Source organism: Eurytemora carolleeae, unplaced genomic scaffold, assembly GCF_000591075.1.
Source record: "Eurytemora carolleeae unplaced genomic scaffold, Eaff_2.0 scaffold296, whole genome shotgun sequence".
Classification (NCBI taxonomy): domain Eukaryota; kingdom Metazoa; phylum Arthropoda; class Copepoda; order Calanoida; family Temoridae; genus Eurytemora; species Eurytemora carolleeae.
Window position 1 is genome coordinate 50503 of NW_019396202.1, and position 19642 is coordinate 70144.

General features: G+C 34.2%; 1 protein-coding gene across 2 annotated transcripts in view; it reads right to left on the bottom strand.

Annotated features, from left to right (window-relative positions):
- Positions 1-19642, bottom strand: part of LOC111697988 (uncharacterized) — a 64512-nt gene that overhangs the window by 34761 nt on the left and 10109 nt on the right. The window contains exons 4-10 of one of the 2 annotated variants that reach the window (XM_023468191.1): positions 16466-16625; positions 16212-16329; positions 14646-14720; positions 14008-14065; positions 13515-13611; positions 11461-11629; positions 4649-4731 (exon numbers count right to left, since the gene is read on the bottom strand). In XM_023468191.1, coding sequence (XP_023323959.1) covers positions 4649-4731; positions 11461-11629; positions 13515-13611; positions 14008-14065; positions 14646-14720; positions 16212-16329; positions 16466-16625 — 760 coding nt within the window. Of the gene's footprint in view, positions 1-4648; positions 4732-11460; positions 11630-13514; positions 13612-13969; positions 13983-14007; positions 14066-14645; positions 14721-16211; positions 16330-16465; positions 16626-19642 lie in introns of those variants that run through there. The other variant, XM_023468192.1, reaches the window with a different exon arrangement.

Below are 19642 nucleotides of genomic sequence, written 5' to 3' on the forward strand. Positions count from 1 at the left end.
AATTTTTAAAACATTTTCTTCTGAAATGCCCAAAGAAAAATGGATGTTTAAAAATTAAGATTTTTTTAAAAAACCATGTTTAGATTTAAAATTTTAAATCTTAAATTTTAAATTTTAAAAATAATGATTACAAACTTTGCAGATTGAAAACACGCTGTAAGAAATCAAAAGTTTCAAAACATTATCATTTATCATTTACTGTTTTTGCTATATTAATATCATTATCATGATTATTACTATTATCATTAATATTATTATTATCATCATCATTATCATTATCATTATCATTATCATTTTCATTTTTCTTTTCATTTTTATTTTTATTTACATTTCATTATCATTGTTATAATTATTATTATTATTGTGGGGAGAGAAATAAATGACCTGTTGATAATGATACACTGATTTCTAGAATACAACCAGATAAACTATATGACAGAATATATATTTGGTTTGGGTTACTCTGGAATTGAAAGACAACTATCTAGCTCCTCCACAGGGGTCCCCCAAGCATCTTGAGCTATTGTAGAGAAACAAGATGCTTATCCCTGACAACCCTTTAAGGTTTTCTCTGGACTAAGGATGAAATAGGTACTGGAGGAGAAAACCAAACCTTCTTCTTTACACATGTAGCTGTTGAACATGGTGTCGGAAGACTTTGAGTCAGAGGTATCTGAGCTGGAGGTGTAGGCATCGGAGGTAATTGAGGTCTACCTCAGCAAGGGGGCTCCTAAGCTGTCAGAATCAAACTTGGAGAGAACTGGTTTCAGTTGTTCAACAGAGACAGAGTCTGTCTTGGAACCAATCTGGAGAACGAGAGATCAATAGATAAAAACCTCTGTAGAGCAGAGAAAGGGAAGGTTTGGACGAATCCTCTCTCACAAACACATTGGAAGCGTTCAGAGCAAACTTGGTAGAACTTGTTCTTGAACTGGATTTGAATAAGCTGAACTGTAATGCAGCAGAGAAACTGGATTATTCTTGATGATTTGTTGGATTAGGCAGAGATACTCTGGAGCAGGGAGATCAGGGCTATCTAGGAACTTTTCAAGTAGAACCAACAGAGAACCAAAAACAGCTTCAGAGGAGGAAATTGTTAAATCTTCTTTGGGAACACTTTAAAGACCAAGTAGAACCAGGGGAATTAGATTCCAAAAGCCTCTCAACAATCCAGTTAGATTGAGGATGGAAGGAAGTAGTAGGAGAGTGAATTATTCCCAGCAACATGCTCAAAGAAGACCAAATAGAACCAGTGAACCTATCAGAGGTTTTTACTGAGGGTACTCCAAAATGAGGAATCCATGAACGTAAGAGAACTCTTGCACAATCTTCTGCATGTGGTAGACTTGATAGGAATTGCTTCAGGCCATCTTGGAAAAAATCAATGATAGTAAAAGGTAGGAGAAACCACCAGACTGAGGGAGAGATCTAACCAGGTCAACATGAATGTGAGAAAATCTTTGTCCTGGAACTAGGATATGGTGAAAAGGATTCTCGATGTAAATCTTAACCTTACTCCATTGACAAATTAGAAATGACTGGGCCCAGAGGTTGACATCTCTGCACAAGAACTCCAGGATAAAACTCTAGAAATTAGTCTCTGGGAAGTTTGTTCACCAGGATGAGAAACATTTTGGATGGAATCAAAAACTGTTCTTCTCATAGGCTCTGAAACCAGAGGTCCGAAAACATCAGTTGAATATCACAGTTAGGAGCAGGAAACGGTAACAGAGACAACCTTCAGTGCGGAGGATTGGCAGAGGTTTTGAACCTTAGAACATGACTGCTGGTGCAAGGACATCTCAGAATATGATATTCCTGGAACTGATGGCTGGGGAGGCGATGATATTGCGTTTTTAGTAATCTCCACTGTTAACTAGTTTCCCAACTGGGAACAGAGAGCTCAACACTGGTAAGCTTCATCTCCCCATCAGCGGTGATACCAGTAAACTGAAATGGAACCTGTTCCACTCTCATCTTTCAGCACTGAACAACAACTAGAAGACCTCGACAAAGAACTTTGGGCTCCTGTCCTTGACGAAGAGTTCCACTGTGGAAGAGCATATACATCCTCAAACTGATGATTAGATAGAGCTTGAACAGGAACATTACAACCACAGATTGTCTGCAACTTGTCAGCACGCTGGGCCATTTTTTGAGGATCACTGATAGACTCAGAGAGTAGGTGCGCACGAATATCAGTTGGAAGACATTCCATGAACAGTCCTTAGAAGAAAAACCCTGGTTTCTCATCTTCTGTTCGAAGGATCAGCATTTTGTCCATCAATTCTTAGGGTCGCTGGTTGGACAATAACTCTGAAGAACCTGGCACTTCTGAAAATCACTCAATGGATACATCTGGATGAGACACCTCCTCATAGCTTCATAAGATTCAGCAATCCAGGAGTCTGCAGGCAACATCTTGAGGAAACACAGCATCACAATGTGTTAACCTTGTCTGGATGAAGTGATTCTCTTGTTCACAAACTGAGCCTCAACTTGTAAAACAAAACTTTAGGAGAATCGGTCCAGAATGAGAGAAGATTTTCTGACACTGTTGTTAAAGGGACAGGGCTCAAAATCTCATCCCTTATAGGATTAATTGTTATCTTGTCAATCGCTACCAACACTTAACAAAAAAAAATCCCACTATGGTATTTGGGTGTGGAAAACACAGGGACCTGGTCGAAACCAATTTCAGGCATGTCAGCGAGAGAAAAAGAAATTTGTCAGCAAAAATTATTACATTGGGATTAACAAAATGTTGTGACGCAAAATGATGAGAGAAATAAAGAATAAAATATAACGAGGTAAACTATATGACAGACAGAGTATATGTTTGGATTAGGTTGCTCCGGAAGTGGAAGACAACAATCTAGCTCCTCCACATTATTATTAATATTAAAACAAAAAGCAGTAAATTTCTATTTCTTATTTGTTCAAAAACTAAAAGTTTACAAACACCAGTTCTTCCACTTTCTCTCTGTAAACTCTAGTTCTCCCACTTTTTATCTGTACTAAACTCTAGTTCTCCCACTTTCTATCTGTAAACTCTAGTGCTCCTACTTTCTATCTGTAAACTTTAGTTTTCTCCTACTTTTTGTCTTTAAACTCTAGTCTAGTACTCTTCCGTTTTACCTGTAAACTCTAGTTCTCTCACTTTCTATCTGTAAACGCCAGGTCTCTTACTTTCTACCTATAAACTCCAGTTCTCCTACATTCTTTCTACAAACTTTAGTTCTTCTACCTTCTTTCTGTAAACTTTCAATCTGTAAACTCTAGTTCTCCCATTTTCTATCTGTAAACTCTAGTTCTCCCATTTTCTATCTGTAAACTCCAGTTCTCCTACTTTTTATCTTTATTCTCTAATCAAACCAATAAAATGTGGAAGTCTAGATTCTTGGCAAAATTCAATCTTTAAAAGATTATTTTTGTCATCAAAATTTAAGTTGTAAAAGCATAAATATTAGAATCAGGGGGCGGAAACATCATGTATGTGTGTCTGTACCAAAAGAGTGTGTGTAAGTAATTACGAACCGAAGGCGTGTGCTGTAGGTAAAAATACATTAGATACGAATCTCGGTATTTGCACAGTCTAGGAGAGTTTATTTGTTTATTGTTAATTGTTTACTTAAAAATAAGTTTGATATACATGTAAAATATTATTTATATATATTTAAGTCAACACTATCAGCCAAATTTTCATGCTAAGAAGTATACAATTCAAGCTTTATTAAAATTGAAGACATTGTTCTGCAATTTCCTTGACTGTAGGCATGATGTGTGTCTGTACCAAACGAGTGTGCGTGTGTAATAACTAACTCGTCTGCAAAGCAGTGCGACTGGCTTTCTCATGCTAGACCAGCGCCATTTCCCTTCCCTTTATCCCTATTCCCTGATTAGAATAGATTGTTTAACCAGACTATAAAGCTGTATATCATGAACTCGTCATACAAAAAGGTCAATGAATACGTTTTGCTTCTCGGGGTGAATCTTTAGAAAACAAATTTATCTGATCAGTATATTGTTATTGGTGTGTTTTACAAAACATCCCATCCCATACATTTGTACGGAGCATAAACAATACTTGCCGCAACTCTTTTATCCAATGTACTGTATGGACGAAGCCAGTACAGAGCTAATTTCATATTTTTAATTTCAGTTAAAACACTCCTGTATCCGGTGCAGACGACATGAGCTATCTAGTCTAATTTATCTAGGTGTGAAAATGAGTTTGTTTTGAATACGCGACAATACCAATTCCAATTAGGGATATGATAGAAGATGGAAAACCTGGGTATGGTTTTTAAAATGGTCAAGGGTTTCAATATAAAATTATTTTCTATTGTAATTATGATTTTAGAAAATAATTTAATAAAGGGAATTGAAGTTTTATTATTGACATTTTGTTTCTTGATATATATTTATATATTAAAAACCTAAACTTTTAATTTGTGCCCATTTCTTACACTCAGTGATAGAAATGGTCCATAAACCTGATACGGAACTAATTTCCCCTGAAACAAAACTGTTCTTTTACGTCTGGTTCCCTTAACCACTTTGGTCATAAAAACATTCTGAATTAAACAATGGGTTAATGGTAGATTTAATAAAAAAAAGTGTTTGTAAATTTAAAAAGTGAGTTTACCGAAGACATTCCTCATGATAAGTGTGGTTTTCATACAAGAACCCATCATCATCCCCACCTCTACTCTCTCCAAACAATCCAACCTGGGCAAAATTCAAGATTTAAAAATGCGCCAATTTCTGATTGATATAAAAGCAAACGTTTTCGCAGATTTCAAGTTTTAACAAAGTTTCACAATATTTTCTTAAAATTTTGTTATCCAGACAAAAATAAACAGGGTGTTGAAACATTTCATAGAAACACATATCATAGATAGGACATTTTCAAAAAAGGGCATCTCATAAATACACAGATTTTATTTTAGAAGGGAAAGGAAAACATCTTTAAATTCTCATAGTCACTACTCACTACACAGTAGTCAGTAGTTTCACGGAACATTCCAGTTCATTTCATGTACCGGGCCGAATTTTAACTAGCCAGGGTAAGCAGTACAGTACAAATAAAGACTTTATGAGGCAAAACGGGGCTGTACGCCAAATGAATATTCCCCTTCTAGTGAAATTTATGTGGTCTCTTGATCATTAATTATTCTCTTAAAGGGAGTGACCGGCAATGTATGAATGTACAGAAAATGTTTGTGGACAATGAGACATTACGGAAACCAATAACTGAATAAGATTACTTATTTTCAATGATATATAATAGTTAATTTTTATTTTCTCAAACTGTTCCTAAACAACTGATTAGTTTACTGTACAATTTTTACTACATTTTTCGGAGTCACGGAAGTTCGTAGTAAGATTTTAACTCCACTGGAGACCACCGGAGGAAATTCTTTCTCACTGGAGGGGTTTCAAAAAATGCTTTTTACAATTAAAAACTTTACGCAGGGTGATTTACATTCCACTGGAGGGATTCAGAAATCCTTTTTATGGGTTTATAATTCCACTGGAGGGATTCAGATATCCTTCCTGGGGGTTTATAATTCCACTGGAAGGATTCAGTTATCCTTCCAAGGGGTTTATAATTCCACTGGAGGGATTCAGATATCCTTCCTGGGGGTTTATAATTCCACTGGAGGGATTCAGTTATCCTTCCAAGGGGTTTATAATTCCACTGGAGGGATTCAGATATCCAGGCTGAACAGGATGAAAAAAATGAGTATAAACTAAAAGGAAAGACAGATGAAAAGTATGGAAGGTTAACAAGAATGATAAACCCCCTGAAAAAAGATATCTATATCCCTCCAGTGGAATTATAAACCCCTAGAAAGGATATCTGAATCCCTCCAGTGGAATTATAAACCCATAAGAAGGAAATCTCAATCCCTCCAGTGGATTTATAAACCTCCTGGAAAGATATCTAAATCCCTCCAGTGGAATTATAAACCTCCTGGAAAGATATCTAAATCCCTCCAGTGGAATTATAAACCCCTAGAAAGGATATCTGAATCCCTCCAGTGGAATTATAAACCCATAGAAAGGATATCTGAATCCCTCCAGTGGAATTATAAACCCCTAAAAAGGATTTCTGAATCCCTCCAGTGGAATGTAAATCACCCTGCGTAAAGTTTTAAATTGTAAAAAGCATTTTTTGAAAACCCTCCAGTGAAAATAAAATCCCTCCGGTGGTCTCCAGTAGAATCGAAATCTTACTACGAACTTCTTTGAGTCCATTTTTCGTCGTTATTGAGTAATTTTTTAAAAACCAATTCTCAAAATCATCCCTCAAAAATGACCAATCTATGAGGATTTCAAAGATTGAATTTGCCCTCTTACTGAACAAATATACACCGTAAAAACGTCTCATAGGTTTAAAATGATCTCCACAATACTTCATTCTAAGTTTAGCTCCCATGCCTATCCGGTCATTCCCTTTAATGAAAAGTTATAAATGTACTCTTTATTTATGCACAAGAACTTTTAGTTTTCTTTTATTTTTCTCATTAAATAGAAAATAGTAATTATCCGAACTTTTCTTATTTAAATTTTTCATTACTTTCCCATCAAGGAGGGAAATTTTCTTTATTAAATACTTTGCTTGTTGGTCTGGCCATCTGCTTATATCAAATAAATGTCACTCTTAACTGCTAAACCGATCTGGCCTTATTTTTTGTGGCAACTCACTTTACCACATCAGTGAAGGTTGATGGACGATCATATTGGGACTATGCCAGGAAAATATAATCTCTACAGTGAAATCCAAAAAACAATGGAAAAGGAAGACGACATTATAAGCAATGTATTTAGATGTCTGTGATGCTGTTGCAAGACATTTAAAAATCGCCACTTTAGTTAAATTGGTCTGTTCACACTGCACAACTGCTGTATCTCATGATCATTGAACTTTTTAAAGTTATAACTTTATTATAAAAGTCGTCTTCCTATTCTTCGTTTTCTGGTTATAATTGCAGTCAAAAGAGTGGGCGGAAAAAAGCACACATCTAATGAGGAAATGGCCAGCGCGCGGTCAGGAATAAAAAACTCTGATTTTTTAATCCCTAAATCTTTTCACCCAAATGTCGTAGTCAATAGATTTTTCAAAGAATTATGTTAGATCAAATAATCCAAGTTTGAAATATCAAAGGTTTACACAATCTGGGTGAAGAGATATAGGATTTAGATCAGTTCCTATGTATATTTTCATGTTAAATAAACCTTCCCCTGATTAAGAAGTAGAGCGAAGGAAATATTCTTTGTTCAGCAATATTGTAAAATTATCTAAACCTTCGAAAAAATGCTAAAATAAGCATTCTAGGTTTTGCTCTTGACAGAGCTCCTAAGGCTAAAACATTTTAATGCTTAACCTTTTGCACAAAGAGAGAATTGCAGGACGGTAAATACGGGAAATTCATTTCTGGATTTAAACTCTCAGAACGGGAACTCCAGTATTGAATTATTTAAATTAATAAAATTAATTGAAATAAAGTATTGAATTTGTGTGATTGTTAAATGCGAAAATCTTAAAAAATACCGAATTGTGAAAAAATGTCTGATTTGATGTTTTACCTGTAATTTTTTGAAAATAAGAAAATGTAAAAATTATTTATTTTCTCAAATCATTTAGAAATATGGAGCCTCCTGATATTCATAAATTTATCTTTTCAAATATGACATAAAAAGCATCTTTCCAATAATGTTTTGTTAAATTTTGTTACCAATTTATCTCTTTTGCATTGAATATAATATTTTTATTGCTAAATTAATGATAAGGCAAAATAAACAAGTTTACAGTTGCAGGGAATCATAATTAAAAGGAAACAGACAATATAAATTCGATTCAATTTCGTCTGTAAAGTCTCAAAGGGTCAAGACCCCCCCCCCCCCGGAGGGCGGCGCTAAGTATTATTATTATTGTCATTATCAGTATCATTTTTATTATTACTATTAATATTATTATTATTATCATCAATATTTTGCAGTGTGTACAGCTTGCTTCTTGAAAGAGAACTGAAGGTGTGTTGGTTGTTTAACGTATATCCTTTAGGATAGAGTCCTTAACTCAATATACTCTGATTCTCTCTCTCCCTCTCTATCTCAGCGCTTTCTCTCACATTTTCAAGATTTTGCCTCAAAATTATTTTTAATCGGTTTTGTTGGTTAGGTAATTTTGCCAATTACATCTTATGACCTAACGCTACAAAAAAGTAAAAGTTAGTTATTGATGTAAAATCAAAGACAATGCGATGTGTTACTTAAAAATCGAACCAGTTTCGAAAATATTATCACTATATAAGATAAGAAATAATATCACCAAAATTATTTCGAAATTCTAACATAATATTCGTAATCTTAAAATGATTTCCCTTATTCGATACTAAAAACAAAATGTTTTTTTTCCATAAGGTTCGAAACAAAATCTCGAATGACTGTAGATTTTGCTCTTCTAAATATTTTTGATATTCAGCTTATTCTATTATTCATATTGTACAGTCATGCAACGATTGATCCAGTCTCATCATCGTCGTCTCATCGTTATGAACAGGGAGAACCAAAAACTCTGGAATATGAAGTCAACTTTAAAACTTAAATATAGCTTTAAAAAGTCCAATGAACCTAAGGCACAACAATTGTCCAATGTAAAGAGACTCATTTCACTTAAAAAGTGATTTAATAACTTACAAGTTAAACTATTTGCCTTGTAACACCATCAAATAACTTCAGTATTGATTTAGTGTCTTCTTTCTATCCTACAGTTTTCTGGTTGTCCCTGGAGTTTATCTTCTTTCTATCCTACAGTTTTCTGGTTATCCCTGGAGTTTATCTTCTTTCTATCCTACAGTTTTCTGGTTATCCCTGGAGTTTATCTTCTTTCTATCCTACAGTTCTCTGGTTATCCCTGGAGTTTATCTTCTTTCTATCCCGTTTTTAGAGATTTATACTTTTTACACTTAAAAATGACATGTTAAAGTTACAAAAAAAAGTATGTTGGAGTTGGTGAGGTAAAACTAAAGGCCAAAGCGTAAGAACACACTTTAATGAAAACCAGACGAGTGTATTTGATCGAGGTTGCGTGAATATTATATTGTTAAGAGGTTGCGTGGTTTTGAATTAAACTTCAAGGTTTCGTGATTATTTTGCTCCTCATATAAAAATAAATCCAAGCCCCAAGGGCGTATATAGGGGGAGGCAAGGGGGGTAGTGCCTCCCCCAAGACATGTGAAGGGGGGGGGGGGCGTAACCCCCCCCATAACGTGCAAATCATAAACTGAAGTGTGAAGAACATTTTTTTTCTAAAACGATCCGATCAATTTTTTTGAAAAAGCGATCGTATCGTTGTTTTCTTTTTCGATTTTTTTTAAAATCTTAAAACGAGTGGTTCGTTTGTTGTGACCCATCGTTTCTAAAAACAATTGTATCGTTTTTCAAATCCAAGACCGAGTTGAACAAAACTGCACCATACATTTTTTAACATTGCTAATATTTTATATTAAAACAAGAAATTTTAACTTCAAACTTGCAATATGTTGTGAGTATTAGTTTTGATGACACTTGAATTCAGGGGCGGACTAAACCATTATCTCTGGGGGGCCTAATTTCGCGCAAAAAAAATTATTGGGACCCCACTTCCCCCCCACCCTAAAAAATAAACAAAAAGCAGTAAATTTCTATTTCTTATTTGTTCAAAAACTAAAAGTTTACAAACACCAGTTCTTCCACTTTCTCTCTGTAAACTCTAGTTCTCCCACTTTTTATCTGTACTAAACTCTAGTTCTCCCACTTTCTATCTGTAAACTCTAGTGCTCCTACTTTCTATCTGTAAACTTTAGTTTTCTCCTACTTTTTGTCTTTAAACTCTAGTCTAGTACTCTTCCGTTTTACCTGTAAACTCTAGTTCTCTCACNCCCCCGGTGGACGGCGCTAAGTCATTTGTACTACAATCATTTGTCCTACAATAATTTGTCCTAAAACTAATTTGGCCTATACAAATAGATTATCAAGTACAATAGGTGGCAACACAGAAATGAATCAATTATACAAAACGTCACAAGTGTCAAATAGAATCTATTTGGGCCTATATATCATTTGTACTACTGATCATTTGTCCTATAGAGTGGGGGAAATAGCATTTAGGGTTTCCAGAGAACGAAAACTTTCGCAAAAAATTCGAGAATTTTCGTCCGTATGTCGTAAACTTTTTAACGTATTTAGCATCTTTCGCAAAATGAATTAGGCTAAAAAAGGTGAAAACTATGGTGAAAACAATTCCGCGAAAACCATACCTGGAATTAACAATTAATTGCGCAAAAAAACGTGTGGAATTCTCTGCTATGTTTTATTAATTTTTTTTCGCAAAATTTTCGCATTTTATTCTCAGAAATTTTTGCATTTATTTTTATAAGAAATTTTCTCTTTTTTTTCGCGAAATTTCGCATTTCTTATTCGGTGAATATTTCGCATTTTTTCGCGAAACAGATTTAAAAGAAATTCCGCGAAGAAAAAAGCAAAAATTGTCTTAACCTTACCTAACCCAAAATAAGGTGAGATGACAGCATATTATTTAACATATTAAAAGTTAAATTCAACTTTTTAAACATTTATTTAGAACAAATGATGTTTTCAATTGTAGGACAAATCATTTTATAATGTAGAGTAGGACAATTGATGTGTAGAGTTCAATTGAAATAAAGGAGAAAACTGAAGTGCAGCTGTAGGACAAATGATGTGTAGGACAAATTATTTGTAGGAAAAATGATTGTAGGAAAAATGATTGAAGGACAAATGATTGTAGGACAATTGATTGTAGGACAAATAATTGTAAGACAAATGGTTGTAGGGCAAATGATTGTAGGAAAAATTATTTGTAGGAAAAATGATTGTAGGAAAAATGATTGTAGGACAATTGATTGTATGAAAAATGATTGTAGGACAAATGGTTGTAGGACAAATGATTGTAAGAAAAATGGTTGTAGGACAATTGATTGTAGGAAAAATGGTTGTAGGACAAATGATTGTAAGACAAATGGTTGTAGGACAAATGATTGTAGGACAAATTGTTGTAGGACAAATGGTTGTAGGACAAATGATGTGTAGGACAAATTATTTGTAGGAAAAATGATTGTAGGAAAAATGATTGTAGGACAATTGATTGTATGAAAAATGATTGTAGGACAATTGATTGTAGGACAAATGGTTGTAGGACAAATGATTGTAAGACAAATGGTTGTAGGACAAATGATTGTAGGACAAATGGTTGTAGGACAAATGATTGTAAGACAAATGGTTGTAGGACAAATGATTGTAGGACAAATTGTTGTAGGACAAATGGTTGCAGGACAAATGATTGTAGGACAAATGACATACCGCCCCGGCGGACGTCGCATTTTATTGACAATTATTTTATAAAAAGGCACACTTTAAGTGAAAAACTACCTGTGTAGTTTCTATTGTCATCGAATTGATTTGACCATCTGATATTTGACACGCACTGTCTCGGCGGCCAGCCCTCTTGGACGTTAAGTCTAAGTCTGCAGTTGACGATTGACGCCGGAAGTTTCTACAGCGAGCCAAGTCTTCATTAGTGGACTCACGCCGGAATCCTCTACAACAATGAATTCAAATATTAAAGGGATGTTGAACCGACTCTTCATAAATGAATAAATAAAGTGATAACCAGAAAACTGTAGAATAGGAAGACGACATTAGAGCAATAATAAATAGTATTTGATGCGGTAACAGAGTAAATAGTTTTTCAAGTAAATTTTAAAATAGTTGTTAAGTCATGTGGGCCTTTTTACACCGCACAATTGTGTTGTCTCATGTTCATTGCACTATTTATGAGTCATTGATTGAGTCTAAAAGTCGTCTCCCTATTCCAGAGTTTTCTGGTTATCACTGTAGTTTATTTGGCACATATATACATATTTAACGGTTCTGTCAATATTCCAGAAAGCTGCGACCTTCGATAACAATTTGACCCATTAAACACAATTTTTTAGACTTTCTTCCGAAATACTTTTTTGTCGGCATATGCATTTTGAAGGAAAAAGTACAGCATTAACAAATCCGTAACGTAAAAGATTGTTGAATTATAGACTAAAACACATTTGATTTCCGGGGTTCAAATTAAAAACACATTGATGAATTCTAGGGTTATACAGTGCCGGGAAACCCGGAGAGCTTAATATCTGGCTGTTTGGTCCAGGTCACTGAAAACTTTAGATTCATGCGGCGTATGATACGTTAAAAATAAAAAATAAAAATGAAAGAGAGGTGAATATGTGTGTGTCTGGGTTCTGTGTAGGTCCGATCATGTTGAGCTTTAGTAAACCTGGAGAGTTGTAAATAAAACAATAAATTATAAGAACGTTTTTTATTTAGACCCTATAGAACAAGAAAACTAAACAGTGCAAAAATAACAGTTATACTATCTATAGTTTACATCAAGTTTATGTAAAGGAGATGACTGCCGAAGCTATCAATTATTTAAATTCTATTGCTTTTAGTAATAGTACTTATTCGAATAAAGACACTTGTCTATGTTAATTCTATTAATTGTCTTATGTCCAATTTTTTTTTAACATTTAACGGAATTAGATTTCTAAGACGACATTTAAAAAATCTGCGAATGATTTCATAGAAAGGGAAGAAGTGGACGCAATGAAAGAGATGATTTTAGTTTTTAGTTTTGATTGTAAGTTACAACTTTATCTTGATATGTTAACACATATTTAGCCGAAATCTTAAATTGTTTCTGATTTTGTTAATAAGAAAATTAAAAAAGAAGATTTTATGTAATTATTTGAGTAAAATTTATTTTTTAGTATTCAGCAATTATTCATTCTGAGAGGCACATTACTTATTAATCCTTATTTCACTCTGCAATTATGACTTTTCTTAAACAACACTCCCTTGCTGCAGTCACTCCCAATAATCCCTTAAAGGGACTGTACACGTAATTTCAAGTGACCCTCAATGCAAAGAAGACAATTCACGATTCACAGCGGTACCCTTTAAACCTTTGTGTGTTCATCAAGTACAGATATCTTATTGTGCAAACTTATCGAAAACCGCGCTTGTATTCTTACAAATTTCGGTGTGCCAGCTGTGTTGTGTGCATAGCGTGAACTCGAAACGCTGATACGTTACTATAGTGTCCGCTGAAAATATCGTCTTTTTAACGTTAAAAGTGGTTTTCAAACATTCGACAGTAAATATTTATTTTCTCCCACTTCTAGAAAGAAAATATTTTTATTTCTTAAATATATAAGAGCTTGCATTGTTAAAAAAATAAAAGTGTTTAAGTAGATTAATACAGGTATGTCTGACATCCCACAATCAAAGGTTCAAAGGGTACTGTTGTGAATCGGTGAAGCCCCCCTTTAACTGGAAGGTCAGTTAATATTACGCGTACAGTTCATGAAAAAGTGCCCAATTAAAGCATTCAAAACTGTAATTTTATAGACTGTAGTAGGGTAGATACTAACCTTGCGATAAATATTTCATCAGTAGTAGACTGCCGACGTAGGCCTATTGATGGATGACCTTCGTTAAACTTTGGTGAAGGTTCCCTTGAGCTTCCTCCTGCAATATATTCAAATATATTTCCTGGGGGGATAATTTTAGGTTTTAACTGTTGCTCTAAAAGTCGGATTTAGTGGATTCTTCTTTTCGAATTGGCGCATTTAAAAAAAATCCAACTATTTTCCAGAATTTTTTTCATTTTTTATGTTCCAAAAACTATCCCTGGGTCATGTGAGGTCACACATAAAATTTGGACCCTATCGGTTCAGCCGTTTTGACGTTTATTGGATACAAACAAACAGACAAGCAAAGTTTATATCTAGATGTGGGAGTAAATATCTACCTGAACCAGAAGAACGTGGGAGTATATATTTTTATACCTATATCAGGGGAGTGGTAGTATATATATTATATATACCTGAATCAGGGGAGTGGGAGTATATATATTAAATATACCTGAATCAGGGGAGTGAGAATTATGGGATTTGGATTTTCTTCTTCCAAGAAGTTTATCCTAAATAGTTATAATCCATCATATTATCTTTTCAAATAATTATTAATCACAGTTCTAAAAAAAACTGAGAGAATATCCTTTAGTCTTTAATCTTTGTAATAAATTTAGGCATTGATTCGTTTATAGTTATTGAAATTTAGTCCTAGATCTGCAATATATATTATAACAGACCTTTTTGTCCCACAAAATATGAAAGTTTAGAGACAACTTGAAGGTCGTCTTTAATCTTTGTAATAAATTTAGGAATTGCTTCGTCGAAATAATATTTTAGAAGTAAATTCTTCTTGAATTATTTCTTACAAAATGAGGTCTGCCTTTCTAGATCAAATCAAAATGAATTAAATCAGACTTTTAGGGACATCCTATATTATTATTATCAAAACTAGAATTATTCAGTCAAAATTAGGTTATTAGAAGTTTTCAAAGATCAAAGACGACCATTGAATCGTCTTGCTACAGTCATGTTTTGTGGGACACCCTGTATCTAAACAATCCCTCTAATAATATCATATTGTCATTTTACGTGGGACACCCTGTATGTGAACAACCCCTCAAATAAGATTATATTATAATGGATTTCCTCATTGTTTGCTCCGCTTGATTTCCGTCTGCCTAGGCGCTTCCATCTTGTTTTTGGGCTAGAGTCACGTGATTCCTGGAATATATACCAGAGATAAGAGAATATTCTGTAGGCGTTTTAACTAAACATTTTAAGGAGATAGCAACATCTGCTAAGACAATGGCCGATTCAATCAACATGTTTGGTAAATTCCAGGTTAATTGTTAATTTTCTTTTAATATTAACAAATATAACTGCAGTATATTTTTTATCAGTACAAAGGAAATTAAAATAATGACTTTAACCTATTTCTTTGCTGTGAAAATCCTAACTGTGAACTGGCTATAAAAATACATCAAAAATCCCTTAACGCAATAATCCCTCCATACCCCCCTTCCCTCCACCCGGTTCCCCCCCCCTTTCCGGGTGTATGAACCAAGCAAAGAAACCACGCAACCACTGTTCCACCACCTTAGAATTGGTTGATTTAATAAACTACCAAACCATTACTTTCCTTTTCTTTATTTTTCTTTCTTTATGTTTTCTATTGAATGGGGACAATATATTTATTATTATCTAAACAAAAAAAATAATATCTTTAAGACTATACCTCATTCTTAAAGGGAGTGTTCGCGAACACTCCCTTTAATCTGACAAAGCTGTTAAAGAAACAGTTTTGATGCCATCCTAACAATTGATGGTCATTTTGAAATCACATTTGCAGTCCCTTCCAGACCAAATTATCTACTTTATCACTACTGGCTCCAATAAAACCAAGTTATCTGCATTATCACTACTGGCTCCAATAAAACAAAGTTATCTGCATTATCACTACTGGCTCCAATAAAACCAAGTTATCTACATTATCACAGCTGGCTCCAATAAAACCAAGATATCTACCTTATCACTGCTGGCTCCAATAAAACCAAGATATCTACCTTATCACTGCTAGCTCTAATAAACCCAAGATATCTGCCTTATCACAGCTGGCTCCAATAAAACCAGGAAATCTACCTTATCACTGCTGGCTCCAATAAAACCAAGTAATCTACCTGATCACTGCTGGCAACAATAAAACCAAGATATCTACCTTATCACTGCTGGCTCCAATAAAACCAAGTAATCTACCTTATCACTGCTGGCAACAATAAAACCAAGATATCTACCTTATCACTGCTGGCTCCAATAAAATCAAGTTATCTACCTTATCACTGCTGGCTCCAATAAAACCAAGTAATCTACCTTATCACTGCTGGCTCCAATAAAACCAAGTAATCTACCATATCACTGTTGGCTCCAATAAAACCAGGAAATCTACCATATCACTGCTGGCTCCAATAAAACCAGGAAATCTACCATATCACTGTTGGCTCCAATAAAACCAAGTAATCTACCTTATCACTGCTGGCTCCAATAAAACCAAGTAATCTACCTTATCACTGCTGGCTCCAATAAAACCAAGTAATCTACCTTATCACTGCTGGCTCCAATAAAATCAAGTTATCTACCTTATCACTGCTGGCTCCAATAAAACCAAGAAATCATCTACCTTATCACTGCTGGCTCCAATAAAACCAAGTAATCTACCTTATCACTGCTGGCTCCTTTAGAATCTCTCCTTCCCTTCCTTGTACTATCCTCTGCAGCAGAGTCTGGGGATAATGAATCCCGCCTTCCACTTCTAGGACAGTCTTCTGTACCAGGACTAAATAAAAACAAATTCGAACGATATTTGGGAAAAATTAACATAAATTTCTCTGTCATCTTTACATGGAGGGTCACTTGAATTTACGCTAATAGTCCCTTTAAATAATAAAGGGACCGGTTAAACTCCCTCCTACCTGAGAAAGGGTCTGCTCCCTCTTCTTACTGGAGATATTTTCTGATTAACACATTCATCATAGGCTGTCGACTGTCTTCTAAACCTTTTCCTTCCTGCAGTGGGAGACAGCTGGGGGGATATAGCATCAACACAAACAAGATTAGCGCTGTCTTCAGATCCTAATATAACAGATGTAACAGATGGAAGTAGCAACGTGCAAAGATGTAATAAATGTAACCGATGTAACATGAACAATGGAAGTAACAGATACCACATATTAGATTATTGTAATTTAAGTAATCCCAAGTAACAATTTTGCGGAAAATCCGCGGAAATTCCCAGGAATATTTCCTGGGAATCCGCGGAAATTCCCAGGAATCTTTCACAGGAAAATCCGGTGAAAATGTCGACAGCTTTTCCCAGGAATTTCTCGTTACCAATTCCGAGGAACCAGGTCCGAGGAATTTCTTGTAACCCATTCCGAGGAAATTCTCTTTACTCTATCCAAGGAATTTCTTGTAACCAATTCTAGGGAATTTCTTGTTACCAATTCTTCAGAAAAACCAGAGAAAATTTGTAGCGAAAAGGTCTTCAGAACCAATTCCTGGGAATTTCCCTGGAACTATTTTCAAGATTTTCTCAAGAGTTCCTCAGGAATATTTTGAAATATTCACTAACAAAAGTAGTGAATAACTTAACAACTATATTGCCCCTCCAACTTTTTGGAAGTATAACCATCGTTTTAAGTCAGAATGTTATAGTCATTTTTGATCTTACTGAAGTTGTCATGTATTTAGTTTATTCAGACAAGTGAATTTTCAAGAAAAAATAAAAATAAATGTTTTAAAATTTTTAAATATTTTTTTAAAAGATGGTTCTGAAGTAAATTATCATTTTTTATCAATAAGGATATAAAGAAAAAAAGATTTAGTTTGAGCAGTGCATAAAAGAAGATAACCTCAGAGACACCTATTGGTGAAAAAGGGAACTTGAAAATTCTGTGAGGAAGTCCTGAGAATTTCTCAGAAATTTCCGGAGAAATATTCCTGAGAAATTCTTAGGAATTTCTTGAGAAAAATTCCTGAGAAATTCTCAGGAATTTCTCGAAACTTATTCTCGTATCTAATTCCCGAAAAATCCGTAAACTTGGTGACCAAGTTTTAAGAATTTCTCAGGAATTTCCGGAGAAGCAATGCGGAGAATTTCTCAGGAATTTCTTGGTGTGAAATTCCGGAAAAATTCCCAGGAATTTCTCGAAACCAATTCTTTTTTTAAATTCCACTTAAAATCCCTAAATATGGTGACCAAGTCCTAAGATTTCTCAGGAATTTCCGAAGAAGTAGTCAGGAGAATTTCTCAGGAATTTCTTGGGGTGAAATTCTGGAGAAATTCCCAGGAATTTCTCGAAACTAATTCTCTTAATAAATTCCCCGAAAAATCCCTAAATATGGTGACCAAGTCCTAAGAATTTCTCAGGAATTTCCAGAGAATATTTCTGGAGATATTCTGAGGAATTTCGTGGGGAAAAATTCCGGAGAATTTCTCAGGAATTTCTCGAAACTGAGTCTCAAAACTGTGATCCCACAAAAATCTCTCATCTTGGGAACCAATTCTAGGGAATTTCTCGAGAATTTTTAAGGAATCAGTTACAGGAAATGATTCTCGAGAAATTCCTCGGAAATTCCTTAAAGAAAGTCACCAGTGTTGGAGAATCTGGGGAAATTCCTCACTTTTGTTACTTGGGACATATGATATGTGATATATGTGTAAAAGATATAACATATATATCTAATTATTTTTTAAAATAAATGAGCTCAAAGAAACTGATTAATCTCCACCAACTATAATTTTCTAATCATTAATATCTTTGTAATTTCAACATTATGTCATTGACCTTAGATATTTCAAACCGTGATTTTTGTTAAACTAAATCGCCGAGTTTAAAATATCAAATTTGTACACCATCAGGTTGCGATGATATAGGGTTGAGAATACTAGAGTTTGGTGCAAGTGAAGCGATCCAACGGTTGCAAAAGCTCTCGAGCAAAAATGAATAAGAATATTGCCTTTTTAAAATCCAAAGCTAAAATATACATGTCTAGGGCTACAGAAAAGTTAGTTGAGTGGTTAAAATCAAAGGCAATTGCAGTGTGAAACTTCAAATCGATCCATTCTGAAAATTGATGCAAAGCATCCCACCAGTCTGGATCTATGAGAACCAGAAAGCGTCCCACCAGTCTGGATCTATGAGAACCAGAAAGCGTCCCACCAGTCTGGATCTATGAGAACCAGAAAGTGTTTGTTTTTCGAAATGAAGTGAAAATGTAATTAAAAATATTCAAGACTTGAATAAAAAGGAAAAAATTTCCAACACGTGACCAACATAAAAGAAAGAACAATAACAAGTTGTAAAAAAGTACAACAAATGTGATCATCTACGTATTTACACCTAGGTCAACATTTAAGAAGGTACCAAAAGAAGAAGAAAAAACTCCAACAAAAGGCAACAATGCATTGCTATAAAGTATTAATTCAATATATGATGGTTGAAAATGTGTTTTGGGTATTCAACATTTTTTTACAAAATATGAAAAACAATCCGTCACCTTGCTTTGTATGAAGAATTGTTTAGTATTTTGTAAACTGATATAAGATATAAAAAATTGGAAAAAATTTGCATTTACTAATCAATTTATCAGAAATAAAAAGTAGGAATTATGATCTGTAAAGGTGATATGATAAAGATGACTTGTATTAATTTTTTTTACCAGTTATCAGTCACCACTATAATTAAAAAGATGACTTGTATTAATTTTACAAGTTATCAGTCACCACTTATAATTAATCTACAATACCTCTAACCTAGTTACTTCATTTAACAATATATAACAGAAAAAGCATCCATTTAAATACAGCTTGAGCTTGAAATTTAGAAATTATAGTTCCACAGATGAGATTAACTAAGTACGGTTTGAATATCTTTAAGGTCATTAAGAATTAAAATAAAAGTCAGCTGTTTTCAAGGATTAAGCGCTTTACAATAAAAGTTTCCATGTTGTAGGTTTTATCGAGATCATGCGCATGTAAATTAAAGTCTATTCTTTGAATTTTTTTGCAGTTTACACTCGCGCGAAGACGTAAACCTGGTATTTTCTAAATTTGCTCAAACCGACAACATTGTTGTGCTGTTCCTGTT